At 39.4% G+C, this 26,843-nt stretch overlaps 1 protein-coding gene across 4 annotated transcripts in view; it reads right to left on the minus strand.

Moving 5' to 3' along the window:
• The window catches only part of SLC24A2 (solute carrier family 24 member 2), a 268,137-nt gene that overhangs the window by 76,781 nt on the left and 164,513 nt on the right, over positions 1-26,843 (minus strand). For 2 of the 4 annotated variants that reach the window (XM_051845181.2, XM_002708076.5), the window contains one exon: positions 7,208-7,258. The exons of the other annotated variants lie outside the window; for them this stretch is intronic. In XM_051845181.2, coding sequence (XP_051701141.1) covers positions 7,208-7,258 — 51 coding nt within the window. The remainder of the gene's footprint in view (positions 1-7,207; positions 7,259-26,843) is intronic. 4 annotated transcript variants of the gene reach the window in all.

Raw genomic sequence — 26,843 nt, forward strand, 5'->3', positions numbered from 1 at the left:
ACATGCTATGTCCTTGCCTCCTTGTCCACTTCAGCAGAGATGCCAGGTTATCCATCACCATCCATCACCTGCAGATGGCTCTATACAGTCCTGAATTGACTCAATCTCCCACTCCCACAATTAGTAAATCTCACTTATCCTTAAGCTCTCTGAATATTCTCTTTGCCTTCTTTTTCCAACTGAAACTTGACTGTTTCTTGACTTTCCGGAAGGCCTAGTTTCTCCTGTAACTCTGAAAAGTGGCATCTGCTTCCTTTTCCAAATGCCCATACTCCATTCCCCTCCCTCCCTATTTCTAGACCACTTCTCCTTTCTCCTTGGAAACATAAGCCAATTACTCTACCGTCATTCCCCAATTGATTTTGAACCTGGCTCATTATTTCTCTCTGTAACATTAGTATTGTCACTATCCACTGCAATTTTACTCAGGTGATTCCCACATTTGGCACCTTACAGCCTTAACCCACTCACCTGATACCCTTTCCTCTAGCTCATTTTATCTACCACTCCTATGGTTAGTCTGTGGACCTTGTCATTAGCAGTAACTGCACTACTTTACAGATCTTGAAGAATCTTGATTTTTATTCATCGCTCTTTTTAAAAAAATCTTTCTATTATAACAATTCTTTGATCTTATTGTTTAATTCAATGATGCTCTCATGTTTTCACTGACTTTCTGTGGAATATGTTCTTCACTTGGCTTTTGGGACAGCATTATCTACCCAGTCTCCTTTCTTGAGCTCTTCATAGACTCTAAGCTTTGGAGTTCCCCGGGGGCTCAATTCTTGGTTTTCTTTTCTACCAGTTGTCAAGGTGTTGTCATCCAGTTCTATAGTTTTAAATAATACATTTATTTAATGACCCCCCCCCCAAGCTTACAGTGATAGCCCTGTTTAACCTTCTCCCATGCTCTAGACTCCCATTTATGTACACTACTTCCTCAATGTCTCTGTTAGTATGTTTCATAGGCATCTCAAACTGAATTCTCAAACTTTCTCACATGGCTTGATTTACTGTCAGCCTTTCCCCATCAAAATAGAATTATATGAAATTCTTATTGCTCTGTTGTGGAGAAACTGCAGGTTGTTCATCCAATACTGATTTTCTTTTCATTTCCTAATGACATATCACCTAAATTATTTTGCATAGTAATTTATCCAGCTTAATAAGCTACATTTCCAAGCTGCCCTGAAATTAGGTATAGTTAAATAACTGAATTTTTGGTAAATTTTACTCAGAAGGTCTCTAGGAAGGGCTCCAAAAAGGAAGACAAAACATCTGGAGAAAATAACTTTGGGTTTTCCTTTTTCCTGGAATACAGACGTGATGGCTAGAGCTCTAGCAGCAACCATATAGGACTATGAGGTACTTTCGTGGTTGAAAATCATATTCCATTTTGGGTAGCAGAAGCACAGAAAGATCTTGAGACTTAGATTATTGTGGAGCTTCTAGATATTCCACATACTGTCTGCCTTTGCATTTCTTCTCTTTGAGAGAAAAATTAACTTCTGTCTCAATGTAAGCCATCATTAATCTGGATTTTCTGCTATAGATAGCTGAATCTATACATCAGGGAATTTGTAAATCTATAAATCAGTGAATATAACATAGTCTCATCCATTGAAGCAAGGATGAAAATGTAATGTGAATGCTACAGATAACACCAACGACTTAGAAGTACATTTTTAGAGGACATATTTTGGGCAATGGAAAATGCTTCTCAGTGGTATCCCCAAAGCCAATTCCTCTTTGAAAAGGAACCAAACCATTTCACTTCAATGAAGTACACCAAATAACTGGCCAGACTATGTGACCTTAAGGTGCTTTTGTTTCTTTGAAATAATGAGGGTTTTCAAAAACACATTCACATGCCTAATTTAGGACACCATGATTCATGGAAGACATTATTAGTTTTCCAGCTTGATAAGGGGACTATTGGTTGCCATGAAACAGTAGGCTTAATTTAATTAAGGAAAAGGTCATTATAATTTTTGCCTCTGATATCAAAACTTTTCTACCTCTTTTTCCTTATACAAATGAATAAATGTTGAATATTTAAAGAGTACAAAAATTAATTCTCTAGAAATTATTTCTGTTAAGCATCTGTGAATTTGGGACAATAAAATGCAGGCAGCTTTCTACCATACGTCACTTTCTTGCAAGATATTCATCAGGATGTCTACCTGTCTACCTACCTACCTACCTTCCTACCTACCCACAAGTCTCCAAAGAACAGAAGTGCCTCTTCTTTAATTCATGTTTCATCACATAAAGTTGTTTGATTTTGAACTTTCTATATTTTCTTTTAGAGTTATTTTAGGAAAGAAGCCAAGTTAAATTTATTGAGATTTTTCTAGTATGAAAATGATATGAAATTTGGGTATCTTCAGATGAGAACATAAGCTGTGTGTTATTAACTTCAAGTACATATTGGAGATTGCTCTTCTAACCAAGAATACACAATATCACTCAACAAGGAGATAAGGGAATGATTGCCATGTGTGGGGAACTAAGGTCACTAAAAGGTCACATGAATCATTCATTTTGGTCCCCAGGAACATTTTGTTATAGAAGCAAATATAGTCCCTTGGAGAAGTGATGCTCACTAATCTTTAATGCCAAGCAGAATGTCTTGTACAGAGCAGGTATCAGTTATTAAGTGAACATACCAACACAGGGAGTTGGTGAGGCAGTTTGTCATCTTGGGATGCAGGACGGAGGCAGTGGAGACTTTGCCTGCTGAGTGCCATGCTGTGTGCATTATAGATTTTGCCTGCCCTTATTTCCCAGGAAAAGGTGAGATGTCTTCCTCTGGGCCCCCTCAATACCTTAGGGGTAACCTATTATACCCTTCATCTCTCTACCTGTGTCTCCCAGTAGGTCATGAGATCCTTAGAAGGATTGTCCTTAATTTCCATGGGCTCTGTCCCCAGTCTAGTGCCTGGTTCACACTGGGTATTGATGAATAAACATATTAGAGAATAAATGAATGGATAAATGAATAAAATTCTCACTGGCATGAGGTGGGAAAGGGGATTGAATGTGACCCAGAGATCTGCTTCAGTTTAAGTTCTAGGATGCCTGAGTGATGAGGGAGAAAGGGATAGGGCTCTGAGGGCAAGGACAAACTACAAATACCATGATTCTGTCCAGTGTTTGAGAGTAAGTACACTGTTTTATTAAAGGAAAATTTTTTATGGGTAAAATGTCCAAGTAGGGGAAGATGTTTTACTCAGCAGCTCATTACTGTTCATCTCATGATGCTTTCCTTCTTAGTCTTCTTACTTCCTGTACTATGTCTAATTTAGGCTACCCCTGATCCTCATAACACCTTGGACAGCTACTGCAGTGACTCTAGAAGGGCAGGGTGATGTGACAATGGTCTGGCTTCAGATCCTACCTCATGACTTGCTACCTCTGAATCCCAGAGCAAATTCCTTAGCTTCTCTGAGTCTTAGTTTCCTCATCTAATAGAGTAAATTTTTGAGCCTTGGTTTTCTCATCTTTAGTATAATCTACCTTGTGTGATCATTATGAAGATTGGATGATATATTGTGTAATGGACTAAAGCTCATAGCACTGCACTTGGTAGGTGGGGCACTCATCCATTATAGGTGTGCCCCCATCCTTTTATCTTTCTCCCAGCTGATGGGTCAGTCTTTACCATGTTCCTTGCCTGATTTATCCATGTTTACTGATTCTTTTGGGCCAAGTTCAAAGACCACCTTCTCCACAAACTCTCTTCCTTCCCCCACTTTTGAAAGAAATCTATCCTCCTTTGTAGTCTGTCATCTTCTGAATCCCTATGGTACTTACCACTTTCTTCCTGGTGCTTCAATTATTGCTATGTTAGTTTTCTCTCTGTTTTAAAAGTTCTATGGAAGCAAATTGCCCACCCTTTAATTTTTTTTTTAAATTTTTTTTGACAGGCAGAGTGGACAGTGAGAGAGAGAGACAGAGAGAAAGGTCTTCCTTTGCCGTTGGTTCACCCTCCAATGGCCGCCGCGGCCAGCGCGCTGCGGCCGGCGCACCGCACTGATCTGATGGCAGGAGCCAGGTGCTTCTCCTGGTCTCCCATGGGGTGCAAGGCCCAAGGACTTGGGCCATCCTCCACTGCACTCCCTGGCCACAGCAGAGAGCTGGCCTGGAAGAGGGGCAACCAGGACAGAATCCGGAGCCCCGACCGGGACTAGAACCCGGTGTGCCGGCGCCGCAAGGTGGAGGATTAGCCTATTGAGCCGTGGCATCGGCCAATTTTGTTTTTCCAAAGTACCTATCAGAATAACTCACATACAATAAGTGCTTAAATTAATGAACTGAATATGTGCAGGACAATTCTCTACATTTAGAAACTATCACTGAATTCCTCTTTGCATATAGGGTGGCCTAGGTGATACATCTTTCCATGTGGTCCACTTATAGGGCATGGGAGACAAAAGGCTTCATTGGAGCAGCTGACCTCATACAATGTCTAGAGAATTCCCTGGAAACAGTTGTGAATAATGACTAGTTACAAAGACAGTCACAATAAAGGCCTGCTCAGGGGCTAGTCACAAATGCCTAAAACTGTGAAGATGATTAAATGGAAGAGAGTATTTTCCAAAGGCCAGCTGGCTCTCAGTTATTGCCAAAATGTCTTCATCTTATTATAATACCTGAATTTGCACAGCATGGAAGTGACAGGAATCACAGTTACTATTATTTTTCAGTGGGAGAGGAGAGGCCCTTGAGAATTTGAAGAAGTCATGTATGGTTGTTGCTGAGTTTGAGGTTACAGAGCTGCCTTTGAGTCATTGTGATGGAATCTCAGAATTAGATTTAAGCGAAATCTGGCTTGTCACGGAGGTGGCTGCCGAAGGATGTACCCCAAGTAGCTAAGTGAGGAAACCCTTTTCCAAACTATACCCAAGAGGTATTACTATGTGTTTAGAAGAATTTTTAGTTTCTCAGAGTCTCCTCTTTCATTTGCACAATGTTTGTACAATGTTTCCTCAAAAAGCTTCATGTGAGAAAGGGCTCTTTGATCAAGGAAGTCCAGGAAATACTGCATCCTCTTTCCTTCTTTATTTGATTTACTATTTGATGCAGAGCATAATTGTATGTTGAAGGTTCTAGAATGTCACATGATAAGCCTATTTAAGTTAATTCAGAGTATCTTCCTGTTATTTAACTGTGGAATCAAGAATCTCCCTTCCTCCCTTCCTTCCTTCCTTCCTTCCTTCCTTCCTTCCTTCCTTCCTTCCTTCCTTCCTTCCTTCCTTCCTTTCTCTCTCTCTCTCTCTCTCTTTCTTTCTTTCTTTTTCTTTCTTTCCCTTCTTATTTTTTTCTGGTTATTAAAAAATACCTAGTGGCATGACAGGAAACTAATATTTCACAGAACACACTTTTGAAATTCTGCCTTAGCTACTATTATCTATCATCATAAAGGAGATGAATTTTCATCTAAGAATGGGACACAAAAAGGATATGCATGAGGACACAGGAGAATCAAGGAAGGATAAAGAATGTTAAAGGTGACCCAGATACCATTTGACAGTATTGATAAGGGTCATCCATTCTTCCCATGCCAGGCATTATTTTGACTTTGCTTTCCTGCTTTGAAAGCCCAGTGGTTATCAAGGGAAATTTCAGATTGGGAGTAACAGTTTTGCTTCTTTGTGTGATCTTGAATTGTCTGGTGTGGGGAGGCAAGAGAAAGGGAGCACATGGACAGCAACATTTTCTCATACGGGTGTGAAAAGAGGAAGGAAAGGGAGAAAGGGAGATAACTGAGGTGAGAGGGAGACAAAAAGGGCAATGAGAAGTTAAGAGTGGAAGGCAAGGGATAGGATAGAGTAAGGAGAGAAAGTGAAAGATTGTGACAGGTCAGGTAGAAGCTATTAAACCCACCTGTCCAAACCAGTAGTAAAAGAACAGCTGGGACAGGAGCCTTCCTTAAACTGTGGATTGGGCCTTCTATCCCTGGGTAGTGGGATACTTATTCACCAGGGTAGCATTTTGCCCTGGGTTCTCTTGATGCCCAAGGGTATGCTTTCTCTCACATTGCTGTCAGGGCCCAGGCTGAGATCCTATTAGTGGTTTGATGCTTTAGAAGACATCGCAGTGATTAAGTTAAAGCCCAGAGATAGCCACAGAGAAGGGCCCAGGTGTTTTGTAGACTCTGAAGTAGGGAGGGGCTGAGAAAGGGCTTCCTCTTACCCAGGACTGTGAAGGGATCCACTTCCTGCATGCAAAGCAACTGAGAGATTTTTGTCAAGGTAAAGCAATTTAGGAATACTGGAAGCTGAAAGCAAGATATGCAACACATTTGCAAGTTTTTCTCTCATGTTGAAGGACAAAATTAGTTAATTCCCCTACTAGGGTACCTTTTGATTTCTTGTCACTATCATTGTAAAAATCATGAAAAACCCCAAAATGTTTTCATAATTTACAAATATTATGTATTATTTAAAAGATGGAGGCATGTGCGGGGTAAAACACAAGATAGGGCATTCGGACTACTCCCTTTAAAAGAATTTTAAGTTGCTGTTCCATGGCGAACATAATTTAGAAGTGTGATTCTGCCTGTGTCAAGGCTGTGCTCTGGGGTAGTGCCTGGGATTCATTAATTCATTTAAAAATAAATCTCCAGTCAGTAAAAATGGTTGAAGATGGGAACACCAATGCAGACAATTCTATCGGCAGAAATGGTGGCCCCAGCTTCAGAATAATGCTAAGTCTGGGCCTGAGGACATGAACCTACAGCCCTCTGCATCAAAGGCAGTCTTGTTTTGGGTGTAAGAGTTACTTCATATATCTCATTCTTTTGCATAAGTCAGAGAATCATCAGAATATATATTTCCCTCTGAAATAAGAACCTATCAAAAGAGAGTTGGATGGATGTTTCTGTATGTTGTGAGCACATAGAGGAAATAATGCTAAAGCAGTGGATCATTTGTATTTACATTGCTGACACCATTTCTCTGAGTTGTTGCACAGTTGAGATGGTTTGGATTGTTTGAATGGAATCACATGATTACCCGTGGTATTGCATGTCCAATTCCAAATAAACACAATAGCAAAATCTAGACAAAAATGCAGAAAAAAACAACAAATCACACGATGTCACTGAAGTCATGCAAGGAGAAAGAAGATTTAAAAAATGGGCAAGCAACAGACACCATAAATGAAAAAAAGCCAATGCATACAATTCTAAAATCATTCTTACCTTCTTCAGTCATTGTGTCATAATATTTTAGTTTTCCATATGATCCAAGTTCTACAACATCACAGTAAAAGACACAAAGATAAGGAACGAGCTATAATGCAAGAACTTTGTTTTTACACATTCTTAATTAATCAGATTCAGAGTTATACTGTCAAATTTTGCAATCCTAACTATATGGAGATGTGCAAACATGGGCCATGTGGCAGACAGCTTTCACAGCCCATTTTCAGAAATCACTTAAAATATATTATTCTGCTGGGGGTAGGATATGCCCTGCATTGCAGAATAGGACAGTTATTTTAACATCTGATGAGACAGAATATTTGGCTAGGTGAACTTCACCCCAGGTCCAGCCTAGCCATATCATTTTTGTAGACATGCCATTCCAAGAGAGTGGGATTGAGCAAGAACAGTATCCATGACCATGGAAGCTTGCAAACATGGGGTTCTTTGCCATGGAAAGCAGTCCCAGAAGTTCATTTCACAGCTTTTCTCCAGCAGAATCCCTTCCTAGAGAATAAAAAAGGCTACCTGGAAAAATCCAAAATGAAAAATCAAATTCAAAACTTCCTTTTCGCCTTATATTTGATACAGAAACCACTGGAAACCATGTGTGCAGCATGTTAAGAAGAGCTGTCAATGATGTAGAGTGCTCTGGGAGCAAGATGGAGGCATATTCCCAGGGAAGACCACCAAGTTCAAACATGTGACAACGTAGTCACAGTTCTTAGATCAAGGAATTAAACAGCAGGGGTAGGGGGAGGATGGACAGCTCCTCCTCTGAGTGCAGATCACCAAGGGACTGTGTTGTAAGAGAAACCGGATACTGCTGGTACAAAATGAGCTGTTCTGAGTCAGCTGGTGGGAGTGGCAGCTGGGGTCGGGGAAGAGAGGAGGTGGGATGCGCCATTTCTGTTTTTTTTTTTTTGTTTTAAAATAGACACTTTCATTCTTGTTCATCTGAAAATTCCAGATTGTTTTAAGCAACATTGTGAGCAGGTTAAAAATATTTTCCTTGGTCGTAACAACACTTCCAATAAACTTCAAGAAATTAATTAGACTCAAGAGATATTCCTGTGATTCTGCAGAATATTTCCATGACCCATTAACTTGGGTGGCTTCTGGGAATCTACATATGAATCACCTTATAATTGATGTGTTTGTGTACAAGATGAAGAATCCAGCTTAACACGCAATATTAAATATTCTTGAATTTTATGTTTATATTATACATTCTCTATACGTTCTTCTTCTACATGTCTAAATTTTTTCCTAAAGCTATTTTAATGCACCAATACAAAATTATGCCTTGGGGAGAAAAATCATCTCATTGTTCTGTTTCTACAAAAACCTGGCTATCAAGGCTTTTGTTAGCTATGTTACAAAAAAGGCAGGTGCTTCAGTAAGAAACTGAATTTTGTATAAATAATTATAAATTTTTTATAACTTCTTGGGATTGCTTTCAGTGTAACATATTTTTTCTGGTATTTTAAGAGTAGGAGTCTATTATATATATGACATTGTATAAGTTTGAAATTCTTAAATGATCTAAATACTTTCATAAATACTGAACACATGTTCATTATGGATTCCCACATAATATGTATATTTGCATATACATGTGTGTATGTTTGTGTGTAGTCTTGCAAAAAGTTGATGAATTGTATCCACCAACAAAGTTTTTGTAGCTTTTTTTCCATCCCTAAGGTTAAGCAGTGGGATAAATAGTTGGCATTCTCTGTTTATTCAGGAAACAAAACATGAATGGCTCTATGTTTGCAAAGTTGGATATAAACCATATTCTACTGGTGAAGACATATAATTGCACTTTTATGGACCTGTCTTTTTAGATGCAAAGTTCTCTATATGTACACACCTGTTTCACGTATCAATCCCAAACTATCAATCATCTGCTTGTGGCAGATGATAGTATTCTTAACCTCATCTCTTGCAAAACCAGGTATAAATAAATACAATCATATGGTGTAATTTTCACTTTATTTTTACATAGAATTGGAGACATTCATGTCTCACAAAACTCACACATTCTTGCCACTGTTGCAATGTCTAGGTTATTTCCTTGAGTGGTAAATGAGATAGAGGGATAAGAACTGGTCAGAGCAAACCAAAAATGAGGCTAGCAATAATTGCATTAGAGTTGAATGACAGTAGATATGTGACTACTTGAAACACAGTGAGGAAGGGGCAGAAGGAAACAATGTTTGTCCAAGCAAAGGAACCATACTTGCAGCTTACTAAAGAAAAGGCAGAAAAGGATGGAGAAGGAAACCAGCCTGTTAGAGTATGGTCTTTAACATGGACAGTGATGGGATGGTAAGACATGACCTCAACAGCAACATCCCAAGGGAAGTGGAGCAGCATTTCCAAGAGCCAGGCAGCCCTCTTCCCTGAATTAGGTTGTCAGGGACAGGAAGGTGACATGCAGCTAGGACAAACACAACATGCATGCTGAAGCCAGAGCTCATCACACACCTGGCTGGTGTCCACAGCCCATGGTTGTCTGATGGAAAGTGACCTTAGTCACTATATGTTGATAGCTTATGGCAAAGGCCAGATTGGCTGAGAAGGCCTTGGAAGTATAAGTGAAAACTCACCTGCAGGGAACATGGTTTCCAATCAGCACACTCAACCATAATGAATAACCAAAGCACCTTTAACATAATTGGATTAGGATTCACACTGAGCCTAATCCAAGCTGTGTTTCTTCGGGATAGGAGGGAGTTCTAGAAGTGGTATTTAATACCATCTAGCAGTGTCCATTCATTCTGTCACCTGAGCAAGAGGCAGCCAGAGTTGGAAGAGGGATGCATCACTCGGAAATGAATAACATTCTGGGCACCACCTGGTGCCTCTTCTGTATACGTAACATTTCTCTAACGAAGCCACATAGACTAAAAACAAATTGGAGAACCCAGTGGTGGTGTTGAGATGAACCTGTAATCCAGTCATGAATGTCTCCTAACATGGTGACCACAGCACCGAAGCCCTTAGATTTCTAGGGGGATTGAACCTTTCATCATTTCTCTGTTCTCTTTCTTCTAGTAATCTTCAAAGAATCTGTGAATAAGAACTAGTGTTTGAGCTCCTAATTTCTACCTGTCTTGAGACACTTCTCTTTCCAAGATTGCTTTTCTCAGCTTTACTTTTTAAGTTGTTGACATTCTCAACCCTTTGCCCACAAATCCCTGAGGTGAAAACAGCATATTTGAGGCCTGAAACTTCTGATGTTTAAAACAGAAAGCCAATAGAAGCATCTGTGCTGATTTCATTTTATTAGAATGAAAAATAGAAGTAGAGAAATCAATGAAAACAAACATTTATTATTTAAGTATTAGCTGGTAGGGAAAATAATGATTTTTTTCAGAGACAGTTTTATTTTTAGTATTGTTTTAATGTATGTGGATACCTAAAAATTAAAGCTTTCTCAACACTGACACTAGTTTCTTGGTAAAGTTTTGTAATACCTATAAAGAAAGTGTCTGTGAATATTGGGTTGTACCCTACGTACAGAAAGATTATTTTCAGTAATGAATGAAAGTTAAGTATATGGGCTTTGAAGTCAGGGGCATAGATTTGGGCCCATGATTTGCCACTTATTAACTGTGTGACTTTGAGCAAGTTGCTTTACCTCTGTGAGCCATGTATTCTTATTTGTGAAAGGACAGGTTAATTGTGTGTTCCTATAAGGCATTAATGAAGGGTAGGTGAGATAATGATACATACTAAGGAATCAATAATAAGAAATTATCATTATTACAAGCATCACAAAGAAGAGTAAAGGAAAACCCATGAGATATGGAGCAGGGCATATAGAGAACTTGCTATTTAATACACACTTGTTAATTTGAACCCTACTCATAGAGGTTTTGTTTTTGTTTTTGTTTTTGACAGGCAGAGTGCACAGTGAGAGAGAGACAGAGAGAAAGGTCTTCCTTTGCCATTGGTTCACCCTCCAATGGCCGCCGCGGCTGGAGCACTGCGGCCAGCGCACCGCACTGATCCGAAGGCAGGATCCAGGTGCTTCTTCTGGTCTCCCATGCAGGTGCAGGGCCCAAGGACTTGGGCCATCCTCCACTGCACTCCCGGGCCACAGCAGAGAGCTGTCCTGGAAGAGGGGCAACCGGGACAGAATCTGGCGCCCCGACTGGGACTAGAACCCAGTGTGCCGGCACCGCATGCGGAGGATTAGCCTATTGAGCCGTGGTGTCGGCCCCTACTCATAGAGGTTTTAAACAGCATCTGGCTAAAAGATATTCTGCCTTACTCTGAGGCTAGCATTTTAAAAACATGCTTCATCAATCCTGCTCTTTCACTCATATGTATAGGCGATGAAAACACTGAAGAACCATGAGAGAAGGATGTAAAAAGTGAACCTTTAATTCACCTCTTAACAGCATTCCAGCATGGAACCTAGATTGCCATCCCTTCTAATATTTGTAGCCTATGTCTCTGACCAGGCTGCCTATCTGCTGGTGATAGAATACTCTTCATCTTTAGATTACTGGCAGAACTTAGAGCTATGATTTCCTCATATCACATGCTCTCCTAGCATTTATTAAATAAAGTATACAAATGCACGGCTTCCAGATGACATTGAGCTCAGGATGCTTTGGTTCATTGCACTTCCCTGGATTTTCTGAAGTCAGGAAGGCTGGCACTGATATCAGGGGCTTCTCCGTTGTTGATATCATAACATCATCATCTGGATTAAGTGCTTCTGAGTAACAAAGAACAGACAGCTAAACCAAAACTTCACTCAACTGTGTATGAGCTGGGTAACCCTCTCTGAGTTTTAGTATCTCCTTCTATACGATGAGGATAATAGCAATACCTGTGCTCAGGAGGGACTATTAAATAAGACACATCTATAAAGTACTTTTCATTAGGAGGCTTCAGACATCTTTATTAATTGGTACCCCTCTTCATCATCTGCCAAAACTCCACCATAAACATCTAACTCAACACAGCATAAGAGAGATCCTATTCAAATTCTGTCTTTGTAGCTGGGTATCAATTTATGCTTGACATGGACAAGTCAACAAAACCCTCTACATGTCTCTCTTCAAAAACAAAGTTGTCAAAAGGAAAACTTTTAGTCTGGTAAAGGCTTTCTTGATCATGTTTTGCATTGCTAATATTTTAGCCCAAAGGTAAGGTATTATTTATTTAAGTAATCTGTGAGTTTATTTTTATTTTGTTTGAAATTTATAAATGGATAATATGAGGGTTGAGTATTTGCAATTTTCCATACCACTCCCTTAAACTCTATACTTAATTTGTAGATCTATACATGTTTTATGTTTCTTGCAGGGCATCTGGATTAAAATAGCATCACTATCTTTTTTTCTTGCCTCCTTATAGGAAAACATTTTTCAAAATAAACATGAATTCTGAGCTAAAAGATGTCTCCAAATACAGCCCAACTTTAAGCTTTTCATTTGATTTCATCTCAGGAAAGGCTGCATGGATTACCAAAATTAATAGCTTTGCAGTAAAAGGCTTTCTTGGGTCATTATTCTCTCATATCAAATGTTCATGCCAATGCAAGTAACTTATTGTAACTTAAAAGAAAAACAGTCTTAAGAGATAGAGGTTAAATGAGGAAACAACCACGAATCTTCACTTCTTACTCAAGTCAGAAGGAAAGGAATATTTTAACCTTCAAATTCTAAATCTCACTCAAAAAAGCTTTCAAAGTACTGACTCATTGCAGAAGCTCTGCTTAACATTCTGTGAGGGATTGATGTTTGCATGTTAAATTTCCCTATCAGGATCTTAAATGTGTACACGTTTGCCTGGGGACAGCTGTACTCAACATGTGGTATGTATATATGTCATACACGAGGTGTTAACAGAGATGATTTTTGCCTATGGAATTCTTTTTAATCCAGATCTTCTAAATCTATGCTAATGAGGGCTTCTTTCTCTTCTATGAGATTAAAACTTTTTGGGTTTTTGAAAACAAGGCAAGAACTTTGCAAATGAAAATCAAGGACTGAATTTGCAGGTAATCGTTATGGATCCAGTGAGTTCCAAATTTGTGAGTTGGCAACTCAGTTCCCAGTGGAAGGGTGTTGGGAGGTGGGATCTACTGCGAGATGTTTGAGTCATGAAGGCTTGGATTTATGAATGGATCATTGACACAATTAAAGGGGCTTATGGGAGGGAACCCTCTTTTGTACTCCTCTGCAGTGGGAGCGACAATGCCAAGATGTGGCATTCAAGATGCCATCTTGAAATTGGAAACCAAGTTCTTAGCAGATACCAAACATACTGGTCCCTTGATCTTGGACTTCCCAGTCTCAGGAATTGTAAGAAATAAATTGCTGTTCTTCATAAATCACCAGTCTTAGTATTCTATTATAGCATCACAAAATGGACTAAGATAGTAATACTCTATCAGCTATTGAATTTCAAGTAGGATTTATGTACACACACACAAACTACCTCTTAGAAAGTTACTATCTGACTTTCATACTCTCTGAATCCATTCACTTCATGAAATCCTCATTCTCCCTTTCAAGTTTACTGCAAACCCAGACACAGCGGCCTGTTATTGCTACCATTTTTGTCTCCTCAGACTCCAATGTACTTCCTCCTTGTTTATGTATAGCTACTGACACTATTCTGAGGCTCCCGCATCCAAGAAATACTGATGACACATTTTTGGCCAAACCAAGAGTTATAAAGATGTCTGGCATCCAGCCCAGTTCTGGAGCATAGTAGGTATTCTGACAATGCACAGTGAACTACAGAGGTCAGACATGGAAGTGTGAAGTAAGCTGGGGAAAACAATAGAAACTGATGAGGATTATGGAAAATTAGACAGAGTATGCTGATAAAGGGGTAGCAGCCACTCAGTTTCAGTGTTGCCTCCATGAGGGAATGCAGGAAGGCATGATGTTGACAGATTTTCTGATTGTTTATTGGTAGCCACAAATCTGGATTTGTAGATCAAATCCAATTCTTAAGTGTTGCCAACTAATTCCAAATTAAAAATAACAATAGTGGGATATATTTGGCTCATCAACTTGTACACTTTGTTTTAAAATTGGATTGCTTAGTCCAATATTCTTACAAATATTAGTCTAATAAATGAATGAATGGGACCAACCAGGCTAATGGTACTGAAAGGAGTCCTTGCCCTTCTTCAGAATGTCAAGGACTCTGGCCCACTCCTTTGTCTCTCTTGAAGCTTACATCACTAATGTGGTGGAAGCACTATGGTCTGCTCATGTCTGGCTTAGAATCAGACTCATCACTTCAGTGTCCTCTGAGTCCATCATGGTGTAGATATTATCAAACAATGAATTGTGATGGTCCCATGAAAAATCCCCTCTTTGTGCATATTCCTGCCCAGTCAACTCTGCCATTACATTAATCTGCCAAGAGATTAATTTTTTGGGGGGTAGGGGAGTTTGTTTTCATTTTTATTTAGAGGAGGAATGAAAGTTGTCTATTAAGTATAACTGTTCCCAATTACAGGGAAATATCTGAATTATGTAAAATATGGTGAAAGGTGCTGGAAGGAAAGTTAGGATCACAGAAGGAATTGCCAATATAATTATGTGGGAATTATCATCCTTGAACAGTGAACAATAATGTGTGGTCATTATTGTGGATCATCCAGATGGCTCATAATAAAATGTCCAAGTGAGTCCTCAGATACTGTGACTTATGAATTTGTCACCTAATTTGCAGCCTCGCTCCTCTGTGGTGTTGCTTAGCAATATCAGTGGTTACTGATTTCTGTCCTGTGAGGGGCTGACTCAAGCCATATTTCACCATATTTTACATGATCTGGATGATCAGACTGGAAAAACAGGACCTTAATATGCTTTTCTGCTGCTTTACTTTTGAGGTTATTTGAGGAAGGAGAGCGTATAGGATGGAATAGCAGGCTTCTGGACAGGATTTTAAAAAAAAGATGGTGAGAAACCTAAGAGAGCAGAACCAACCCAAAACTGGTTAAAAACATTTCCCACCTGTACAAAGAATACAAATATTTCATGTTCTCACTTACATGTGGAAGTTCAGAATTTGATCTTGAAGAAGTAGAGAGTAGAATAATGGTTAGCAAAGTTTGGGAGGGGTGTGAGGGAGGGAGAAGTGGAAAGTGGATTGTTAATGGGCACAGGGGTACAGTTGGATAGAAGAAATAGTTTCTAATGTCCTATAATATCATAGTAAAACTGTGGTTGACAACTATTAACTGAAAGTTTCAAAGTAGCTAATAGAATTTTTAATATTCCCAACACAAAGAAATGATTATGTATGGGGTACTACATATGTCAGTTAACCTGATTTGTTCATGCCACACTATCCCAGAAATATGCATAATTACTATGTGTCAAAAAATTTCCTGCCTTTAAAAGCATCTTTTAAATTCTGTAATTAGAAACCTTGGGGCTGGAGTTGGAGCAAAGCAGGTAAAGCTGCCACCTGCAATACCAGCATCCCATATGGGCACTGGTTTCAGTCCCGTTGCTCCATTTCCAATCGAGCTGCCTGCTAATGTGCCTATGAGAGCAGTGGGAAGATGGCACAAGTGCGTGGGCTCCTGCACCCACATGATAGACCTAGAAGAAGTCCCTGGTTTCTGGCTTCTGCCTGGCCCAGCCCTGGCCATTGTGGCCACTAGGGAGTGAACCAGTGGATGGAAGATCTCTCTCTCTTTTTCTCTCTCTGTAACTCTGCCTTTCAATTAAATAAAATAAACTTTAAAAACCATCAATAACAGTCTTAAACACTGATATTTAGAGTATTTTTTTTTTCTTTTCCCCAAAGTCAAGGAGAAAAGCAAGTGATAACATAGTATGATGGCTACATGTACAGTTTGGTGCCTTGCAAATCTTGACTTGACCATGAGGTCTGCCTCTTATTAGTGATGTGACCTCAGGAAAGTTAATTAATCTCTTTGATACTTAGTTTCCACACTTAAGTAAAAGGGAACAATAATAGTTGCCTTGAAGGATGTGGAATGAGGATTACAGGTATTTAACATGTAACTGACATGTAATAGTTACCAAATATATGGCAGCAATATGACTTTAAAGCATCACCTGGTTTTCCTCCAATTAATCAGAAGCTCCTGTGGATAGCATTATTCTGATCTTCACAAGATCAGTGAACTTGGTATCCAGGGGGCTTAGCACTATGACTCAGAACAAGGAGATCTTGTAGCACAGCCTAGGTGTTGGAGTCCATAGATGTGGATTCTGGTCTACTTTACTTTTTACTTGGTGTGTGTCTTTGTAATAAGATACTCAGCTGTCCAAAGCCTCAGTGTTCTCATCTGTAAAATGGTGTTGGAAGGAACTTTGATACCTGAAACTTTGGAAGAACTCATATATGTGGGAACCATCATTCTATGACTGGATCAAAATCCAGTGAGCAATGAAGTATCTAGACCAACACAATCAAAATGAAGGGACATATCAGGATTAGAACTTTGTTCTAAAATTTCTTTACACAGTTTATATTGGAGAAGAAATAGGTAAAAGAATAATGGCAAAAATAAATTATGACACACCAAAGAGGATCATTAATGTCAACATTCTTTTGTAATTTATCAATAAGTACATGGAGACTTGATATTATTTCAAGTATGCACAACTTATGGGAAAGGATAATATAAGTGTCTTTAAGTTTTGGATTTCAAAAGGAGATCTCAAGAGAGACTCCAGCTAAATAGGGAAATAGTGTTGTCAGGTGGTTAAGAGAGTGAGTTCAAAACTGAATTTGCATCAGTTACTCCCAAGTGTTATTGAGCAAATTATGTAACTACTCTAACCTTCAATATCCTTACATATAAAATAGCTATTCTAAGCATTCATAATAGGATATCAATCTATGTAAAATGCTTAACATAGAGTCTGGCACCCAGTAAGTATTCAATATGTAAGTTTCTCCTGTTGTTATCATCCTTGCTTTCATGTGAATCAATTCAGAGCTCTAGCTAAATACTCAACATTTTCTATGGTCTCTTTTTTCAGCTGGAGTTTCAAGGGAGAAAGTAATATTGTTAAAAAAAAAGTAAAAGTATGGTTTGAATAGCCAAGAAAATAGAATGTTTGAGAACATTTCTGCAACATTTGGAATGTATTTCTTAATTCAGAAAACCTTATTGAGTTCTACTAATAGCAAATTTCCTGTCAAATTATCCCTTATTGTAGGTGATATGATACTATACATAGGAAAACCAAAAGACTGCACACTAAGAGATTATTGGAACTCATATGAGAGTTTGGCAAAGTTGTAGGATATAAAATCAACACACAAAAATCAGCAGCATTTGTATACACAAACAATGCCATGGCTGCGAAAGAACTTGTAAGATCAGTCCTGTTCACAATAGGTACAAAAAATTTAAATGCCTTGGGATAAATTTAACCAAGGATGTAAAAGATCTCTACAATAAAAATTATAAAACTTTAAGGAAAGAAATAGAAGACACATACACACAAAAGAAAAAAAATCTTCCATGTTTATGAATTGAAAGAATTAATATCATAAAGATGTTCATGCCACCCAAAGCAATTTATACATTCAGTTTGATCCCTAACCAAAATACCAAAGATGTTGTTCTCAGATCTGGTATTAAATGTGACTAAGATCCAAAGCTGCCAAACTTTGGCAACTTTGGGAGGGTAGGCTATGGTAATGATGATGCTTTCATAAGCCACACCCACAATTCAACTCTTCACAAATCTCTATTAAGAGTAACCCTAAATATTCTCAATTCTGTATATTGTGCTCCATTCCCACTGCCCCTACTTAGTCTGATGGCTCATGTAGGCTACTGCAGTAGTCTTATTTGAACTTTCATTTCTTAATTTTTCATAGCATCTGTCCATTTTCAGTACCTTTCACCCATCTTTTATACTGTTATCAGGATAATCTTTTCAAAACTCAAAATGAAAATTCAATACCTCTAAATCCACAAAACTTTTTGTGATGCAATTCTGTATGTTTCCTAATTTATTTACTTCTCCAGAGCCCAGTTTAGAGGTTCTCTCTTCCAGAAACATTCCCGAGTGCCCTCATTCCTGGAGTTCTGTCCCTCCTCTGTGTCTGTTCCAAGCATATACTTGTTGTACTCACACATGTGCCTTAACCTATTTGTTTTCTAATCTTTAGGGCAAGGAATCATAGTACTCATTTTGTCAATCCCAGCACTCTGTAGGTGTTCAACAAAAGCTGCGGGATTGAATTAAATCTCTAAAGTGCTCTGTTCATCTTTTCAGCCTTGTTGCCTTGGGTACTGTTGTCTATGACTCTAACCATTTTAGTCTTCTTACTCCACAGGTTAAACTATCTTGTCTTCAATATCTCTGTAGGGAGAAAGCCTATGAAGGGAAAATGCATGTGGTCTCCACTGCCGGAATTCCTTTCTTTGCTTCTGTAAAGTAGGGGGATTTGCATCATGTAAAAGAGCCATCAGGAGAATTCTCAGCATACAAAAGAGAAAATGGTGGTCCTGTCTTGGAAAGGGAGATGGGAAACACTGGTGCAAATAATGGATGCTGCATGTTGGCTAGAGAACAATTTGGATGTACTCCTAGATCCCATCTTGAGGCCTGGCTGGATTCAGTGACTTCTGCCAGGCAGAAGCTGATCCAGCCACTCGGTCAGCACAGCCAAGTTTTTACACTCTGGTGCATGAGGCATCAAATAATATTAGAAAAAGATGCAAGGAAAGTGTCCTAGGGGAGGTGAGGAGAAATAATAAAATGAAAAAATTAAAACTCCAGCCATCCAAGGGAAGAACAAAAGGCAAGGCATAAGAGACAAGATGAAGAAGGCAACAGAATTTGAAAACAGAGTGAAATTAATGGAAAAAAAACTGAAAGAAAGTAAATTAATGCTTCCATTGTGGAAATAATTTAAAATAAAAAGTATTTTATGATTATATATTTTATATGACAGAATTGTCCAGCATGTCATTTTACTGAATCCTTACCACAATGGATATGATCACCCCCAAATTATAAAGAATTTAAAGGCTTGATTTTAAGTAGAGTGTTCACATAATCCTCTACATTTCATCATTTTATCTGATTTATATGTAAATTCCCTTACCAATACTTCTATTAAAATAATAAGCTGTGTAAGCAGGACTATATAAATGAGTTTAAAATCCATGAAAAGATTTTAATGAAGGAGTATAAGATTTAGATTATATTTCACAAGTAGTCAGGTTTACACCTTTAATTAAATAGCAAATGCTGCATTGAAAAGATCTGATGATATAGGGGAGGTTGGGTATATCATTACCTTCTAACCCCCAAGTATTCAAATGGTGGCCTAAGGATGTTTCAGCAGGATTAAAAAATAATACATTCATTGCTTTTCTAGATTTCCATATGTTGGGAAGAGGAATTTTTTTCTATTTTAGTCTGCCAAACATCTTGAAGCTACTGATCCCAGATGAAATACAACGTTTTGGAGGGAAATGAAGTATAATGTCACATGGTTTCCTTCTCATTGTACGAATGTCAGGAGAAGTTCAAAAAAAACAGGAATGACAATTATACAGCTCCAAGATAATTTTTGCTCATCTAGAAGCTAACTAAAAACTAGCAAATTAATTTTCATGTTATATAATAGATATGTACACCAGCACCCCCAAAATTGGCACATGGCAAATAGGCTTCTTTTTTAAGAGAAAACATAGAAGAGATAATTCAGTGACTTACTACTGACCCACTGAAAGCTATGTCAAATTTTATGGCTGTAAGAAAACAATAACAGATGAAAGGCATTTAAATGGCAAATGCCTACAAAGAACGTAAATGGAGCCGGCGCCGTGGCTCAATAGGCTAATCCTCCACCTTGCGGCGCCGGCACACCGGGTTCTAGTCCCGGTTGGGGCGCCGGATTCTGTCCCGGTTGCCCCTCTTCCAGGCCAGCTCTCTGCTATGGCCAGGGAGTGCAGTGGAGGATGGCCCAGGTGCTTGGGCCCTGCACCCCATGGGAGACCAGGAAAAGCACCTGACTCCTGGCTCCTGCCAGGATCAGCGCGGTGCGCCGGCTGCAGCGGCGGCCATTGGAGGGTGAACCAGCGGCAAAAGGAAGACCTTTCTCTCTGTCTCTCTCTCTCACTGTCCACTCTGCCTGTCAAAAAAAAAAAAAAAAAAAAAAAAAAAAAAGAACGTAAATGTAGAAGACATTGTTCTAGATACTCTATAAACAGAATTCCATTGAATATGTGCCACCACCCTAAGGAATAGATACTATCATCTTCCCTATCTTACAAAAGAGAAAGCTGCCTTCTTCAAAATTTAACTTGCTCCAGGTCACACAGCTAATAAGTGGAGGAGTTAGGATTCATACCGAAGTGGCTGGTTCCTTTGTGTGTCTGCTCAATAAGGAATCACCTGATTATTCCTCCCAAGAATCTGATGAGAAGAGGCCAGCCTACATATACTACACCAGATGAGGGTGAGAGGGCATATCTAAATGGGACTCTTGAAATTCAAGAATCATCTTTTCACGTTTTATTATAAACGGGCATTGAGCAGATGGGATATTGTCTCAAGAACTAGGAAAAAATCTGCAACTTTTTCCAGATAGTATCCTTTCATGACCTATTGTACCATTTATGGAAATGTACAAAAATAACGGGATAAAAGTTTTAGAAATGGTAGGGGAGAATTTTCAGTATAAATAGTTTTCTGAAATGAGATCAATTCACCATGGACCTATATACCGCCAGTGACAGTTTTCAATCCTGTCAATGATAGCTGTTTAGGCGTAAAGGCTCAAGAGTTAAAGCAAAGTGACATTCACTGTTGATGTTTTGGCATTATGAGCTGCCACACTGAGAAGTAGTCACTTCGCTGACTACAACCGCATTTCTAAAAGTCGAGTCCCACCACAGCATTTAAGTTTGTCTTTAGGAAGTTAGCTAGTCTGGGGGTAAACACTGGCTAACATTCCCACCAAAACTTGCTTACAGAATGTGTTTTGTGAATGAATGAGTAAATGCACACACACAACACAGTAACAACAAAGCAATCTGATGTAGACCTAAAATGTATATGTAAAAACAGTGCCATTTGACTATTCACAAATGTGTGTGTGCATGCACATATGTATGGTACAGGATGATTTGAGCTCTGAGACTTATAAAGGATAGCTTGGTGTGGGAATTGGTTTTTTTATTATTTTTATTTTTATTTATTTATTTATTTTTTATTTGACAGGTAGAGTTATAGACAGTGAGAGAGAGAGAGAGACAGAGAGAAAGGTCTTCCTTCTGTTGGTTCACTCCCCAAATGGCCACCACGACCATGTGCCGATCCGAAGCCAGAAGCCAGGTGCTTCCTCCCAGTCTCCAATGTGGGTGCAGGGGCCCAAGTGCTTGGGCCATCCTCTACTGCCTTCCTGGGCCACAGCAGAGAGCTGGACTGGAAGAGGAGCAACCGGGACTGGAACTTGGTGCTCATATGGGATGCCAGCGCAGCAGGCGGAGGATTAACCAAGTGAGCCACGGCGCCTGCCCCGGGAACTGTTTTTAACAGTGGGGTGAAGAGGCCACATTTGGTGGATCTGATGATGTGAGGTCAGGAGAGAAATAGACCCTTAGAGCCATTTAAGGGTTATTATTTAAAATATAATCAGTCCCAGGGGTGAATGAGCACCACAATGCAAATCCTAGATGGAATAGCTAACTAGGAGGAATTTTCACCAGGACTGTGAGGAGGCAGACGTGCCAGCAGGCGGTTAGGTCAGGTCCTTGCTGGAATGAGAAAAGGGGAAGTCCCTCTAAGGGTGGGCAAGATGCTTGTTTCTGCTGAGATGCTGCCTTTAGCGGACAAAACAACAATCTCACACCTCTGAGTTTCTAGTTATCATGAGAATAGAAAGTTACCTTTCCCCATCCTTCTATTTTGGTGTCTTAAAATGAGCGGGCTAGACAGGATTACAGTTCCGGCCCTCTGATGGGATTTGTCCCCACCCTCTGGCTGATTGTTAGCCACTATTCTGTTCAATTTCTTGGGTCTTCCCCTCTTGGAGCCCCCCTCCTCAATGCTGCGGCAGGAGGTTTCTGACTTAAATAAATCTTGCTTTGCTCACTGTCCTGTTTGCGTGCATTTTTTTCTAGGGAAGACCAGAACTGAGGTCTCCTGCTTCATTGGCATTTCCAGAGCAAACTGTCTTACTATTGAATGCAAGTCATTCAAGGTGTACTCTGTTAAGTGAGGCCCTGCTATTAAACAGAGTGTCTTTGGCTTAAATGCCTTTCATTTGGGAGAAAGCACCTTTGAATGCTCTCACATCACAGATGATATTTATATAGCAATATACGTTTTGCATGGGCAACTTTGATAAAATGAAAGTATCTTTTCACCTTCAGTGATTGCCCTCATTCTCGAGTCTCCCATGTAATCGTATCTGGGACAGCTGCCTTTTATCTCTGGGAACCTTGAGTCCTCCCTTCTGAAGAAGCTCTCTTTTGAGCCTGAGTTCCAGAGAACAAAGATGAACCTGTAACTGTATGGACGCTTCATTGTCTTTTTCCATCTTCATGCTAAATTTAAACTCAAATGCCATCAAAATCAATTTTGATACCTTTATGGCTTTCACTTCAAAGCAAATCTTGAGAGACAGAAGGGGAAAAGAGAGAGGGAGAGAAGAGGAGAGCAGAAGAGAGGGAACCATTCCAATATGAAGAAGCATTTATTTCAGTAAGGTAATTCACATTCCTTTAAGCCCCAAATGATATTTATTTGTAATGTGTACACACAAACTCAAAGAGGTTCAATTTCAACTATTGTTGATGTTCAAATATGGGAATAATGTTTTACTAGTCCCTAAAGAGTGGAGCTATTTGACTTGTCCTATGTTTGCTCTGTGAGAGGCATTAACAGCATGCCCTCCTCTATCCAGGGATTTAAACTACTGTCATCTTATTAAACTATGGCCAGCAGATTGGATTTTATTCTTCTCCTGTGAAGATTTTCACTCCTGTTGCCTATTCACTTATCAAGCTGAGTTTGCACACAAACATCTTTCTTGCTAATTTCAACTGATGTACAACTTGGGACAGAAAGAAAGGTTATAATACTGCTTTTCAGGGACACTCTCTCCACATTTTGAATGAAATAGGCAGAAAATGAATTTCTTTTGGGATCAAATGAAAAATTTATGAAAGCTCATTTTGAAGCCTTTTTTTAAAAATAGAAGCTGGGAGAAAATAACAAGCTCTCATGTTTGGTGAGAAAAAAATAAAACCCAGAAAGCAAGTGAAAGTTTAATCTTATTGTCAGCTCCAAGCTCACATTCAATGTATATGTTACAGATTTGGAATGACTTTAGGGAGAAATGAGACATATGGCTCTGCATACAGGGATGGGCATGTGTGGCTCTAGATGCGAGTCCTGTGTAGGTGGAAAGCATTCCAGGTTTGAAGTCAAGTTTCAGAGCTGGATGACTATGAACAAGTCACACCACATCTCTGAACCCCGGCTTCTTTAGGGGTAAGACACACACAAGAATCCTCAGTCAGTCTTGTGAGAATTACGTGCAATACAATTAGATACATGGCACAGGGCAGGTACTCAAGCAATCCTACTCTCTTGCTTTCCTTCATCTTCTTGTAGGCCCCTAGCTGCTTTTGCTTAAATCACATATATACACAGATATGGACACACACACAGACACACACACACACACACACACCTACACATCCCCAGCACCCAACAAAGCCACTGCTAGAATGTGAGTTCAGCAGGCAAGCAACTATATGCCTGCTCATCTCCAAGGAGTCCCCATTTGGGCAGGGCCAACAATATATAGTTCTGGGTCCCCTTGAGTCAGTCAGTTCCTCTGCTTGTTCACACTCCTCATCTGCTTTGAGGACCTGCTCTCAAAGCTCAATTTCTTTAGGTCCCTTTCCTGTTAGCTCTTCTATTGGGTTCACACAAGGATATGCATTTCCTCAAGATCTGGCAAGCTGACCTCAACAGCACTGAGCGCACACTCCATGCCAGCCACAGTACTTGTGCCATGCCCACACCAGGGTGTTTATGATGTGATGTTGCACATATGTGCTCTTTCCACTTTAGCAAGAAGGGCCTTGTTTCTTCAAACAGGTGATTTCTAATGCTCCAGGAAGTCCCTCTTCTGTCCCCTAGAGTTCTTCACCAAGAGCAATTCCACATCCTATTCCAGGGATCCCCTCGAGGACTGCCTCAGGGGACTCTGACATGTCTCTGGTTCAGTCTTTCTTCACTTCTGCTAGTACTTTATCCAGAGTGTCTAACAGCTGCTGCTGCTTTTTTGACTGCTGTTTTTCACAAGTGTTTTGTCCTTCTTGTTTAGTATATATAAATTTGCAAGTCAAGTTTGAAGTACCATGAGATATCTCTTTTGGATTTCAATTAGAATTGAATTGCATTTAAAATTTAATTTGAGAGAATGGATCTTTTTATAATACATTGACAATTATTTTGGTTTTAAAATGTTCTTTAGAAATTATTATGACTAGTTTTATTTTCATAAAGCTTTTAAAAATTTCTTTTGGGTTAGGCCTTGGTACTTTGTAGTTTTGTTGCATTTAAAGGGGGGAATCTTTATTTCTTTTAGACTCGTTATTGCTGATCTATAAGAAGGAACTTGAATTAGGCTCACTGATAAAGGGCCTGACATGAGTGAACTTTTAACAGTTCTAATGGTTTGAAAATTTATTTACCCTTCTGTTTGGGAGAATTCCTTTGAATAAAGGGCTCTGCTGGAGAAAAATAGTTTTAAAGCCTATGATTTTGTGTATAGGGAAGATGCTGAAAACAAGAGATATTTGTTACTCATTTGTGAGGCTTTTACAATCAAGATGTTCTGGGATTCAGGTCACCAGAGCCAGACACTTGCTTTCCATTGCCTGAGCAAAGGCTGACAAGGCATGGGTAGAGATGGCATCAAGTTGTCACATTCACTATCAGAGAGAGAAACAAGGGAGCGAACTGTCTTGCAGAAAGACAGGGGAGGGCTCTCAGGAGACACCCCAACCAATCTGAGCAAAGATAACATAAATGTGTTGGCTGGAAAATAACCACCACAGAGACCAGCTCTGATGATGTGAAGTGAGCTTATGACGGGGAAAATGTGCCTGTCTTCTAACCGCAAATAAGACAGGTATTATATTATGAGGATGGTGTCATTTTCAGACATCTCATTCCAGGATTCTGCAGGTTTTTTCATGAAAACCAGCTCAAGAGAATTGCATATCAGGCATGGGGATCTGCTGTTGTCCTAACCTGCCTCAGCCCTGTAGGTAAATAATTTGTTAGTTCAATAACAGGCCTAGCAGGCAAAGTAATATCCCTATTTCTGTGTTTCTTAAGGTATCTAGAGCACTTATTTGATAAATATTGATAGTTGTAATAAAATTACAAAATGATAAAATAAAAATAATGAAAAATATGTAAGTCAAAATTTGAATCTTCACAAAGAAGAGTATCCAATAGCTTATAGAAGCTAAATGAAGAGAGCTGCTTGCTGCTTCTGCTTTCGTCTCCAACTCATTTTAACATCAAATTATGTGGTAGATGCTATTTTATAAGTGTTTGAATTTGTATAATGAAGAATCAGTTGAAGCAGTAAACTTCTTAGGATCCTATAGTGATAATAATTTTTTGACATATGAAATTAAGCCTAAGAAATACAATAAATGAAAACCAACAATATATAGAAGGAACAGAAAGGAAAGGAAATGAAAGAAGAAAGTATTTGGAAGGTAAAGAGGAACAAAGGGACAGGAGAATTCATTAAGAAGGAGAGAGGCAGAGAGCAAATATTTCCCATTGCACCAGACTCCCTTACTCAAGGGAGATTTATTTAATCATCCAACAAATATAGATCAAGCACCTACTTAATGTCAGTGCTGTGCAAGAGGCTGGGGATACAATGGTGGCCAAACCAGACGTGACTGCCATTTACCATTGCAAGATAACCATTAATTAATTAGGATTTTTTGGTCACAACCAAGGAGTTCTTTGTCAGGACACAGATTAAGAATATCCACATGACTAGAAACACACCGTTCTCTGGCAGAAAAATTAGAAAAGCGAGTACCCATTCAATTCACTCAGCAAATATGAGTATGTGTCAGGGAACACTTACGGTAAGCGTGGAGCATAGAGCAGAGCCTGCCTCAGGTCCTTCCCTGTTGGAGACACGGGGTCAAGACAAGCAGAAAGTGACAGATGCATTCAGGGTGGTAAATGTTATGGGGAAAGAGAGCAGGGAAGGGACAATTGAGAATGCTGATTTATTGTCTTTGATTTTGATATTATTCCAGGGTTGACTGAGGAAAGCCCTTCTGATCTGTTGACATTGGCAGGTGACTTGAAGGAAGCTCTAGAGCCATTTGGATATCTGTAGGAAGAGGGAACATGTGCAGAGGCTGTGAGACAGGTGTGTGCTTGCAGTTTGTGAGAGGGAGCTGCTAGGCAGCCGGAGAGGTAGAACAAAGGGAATGGCTCAAGAACAGAAAGAGAAAGGAAGGAGAGGAGGAGGGAATAGCCCACGAGGGGAACAATTTGGGGCAGACAGGCAAAGCACAGGGGCTTCAGGGCCACTGTAAGGGTTAGGGCCTTTAATGTTAGCAAGA

The sequence above is a fragment of the Oryctolagus cuniculus genome, chromosome 1, assembly GCF_964237555.1.
Source record: "Oryctolagus cuniculus chromosome 1, mOryCun1.1, whole genome shotgun sequence".
In the NCBI taxonomy this organism is placed as follows: Eukaryota; Metazoa; Chordata; class Mammalia; order Lagomorpha; family Leporidae; genus Oryctolagus; species Oryctolagus cuniculus.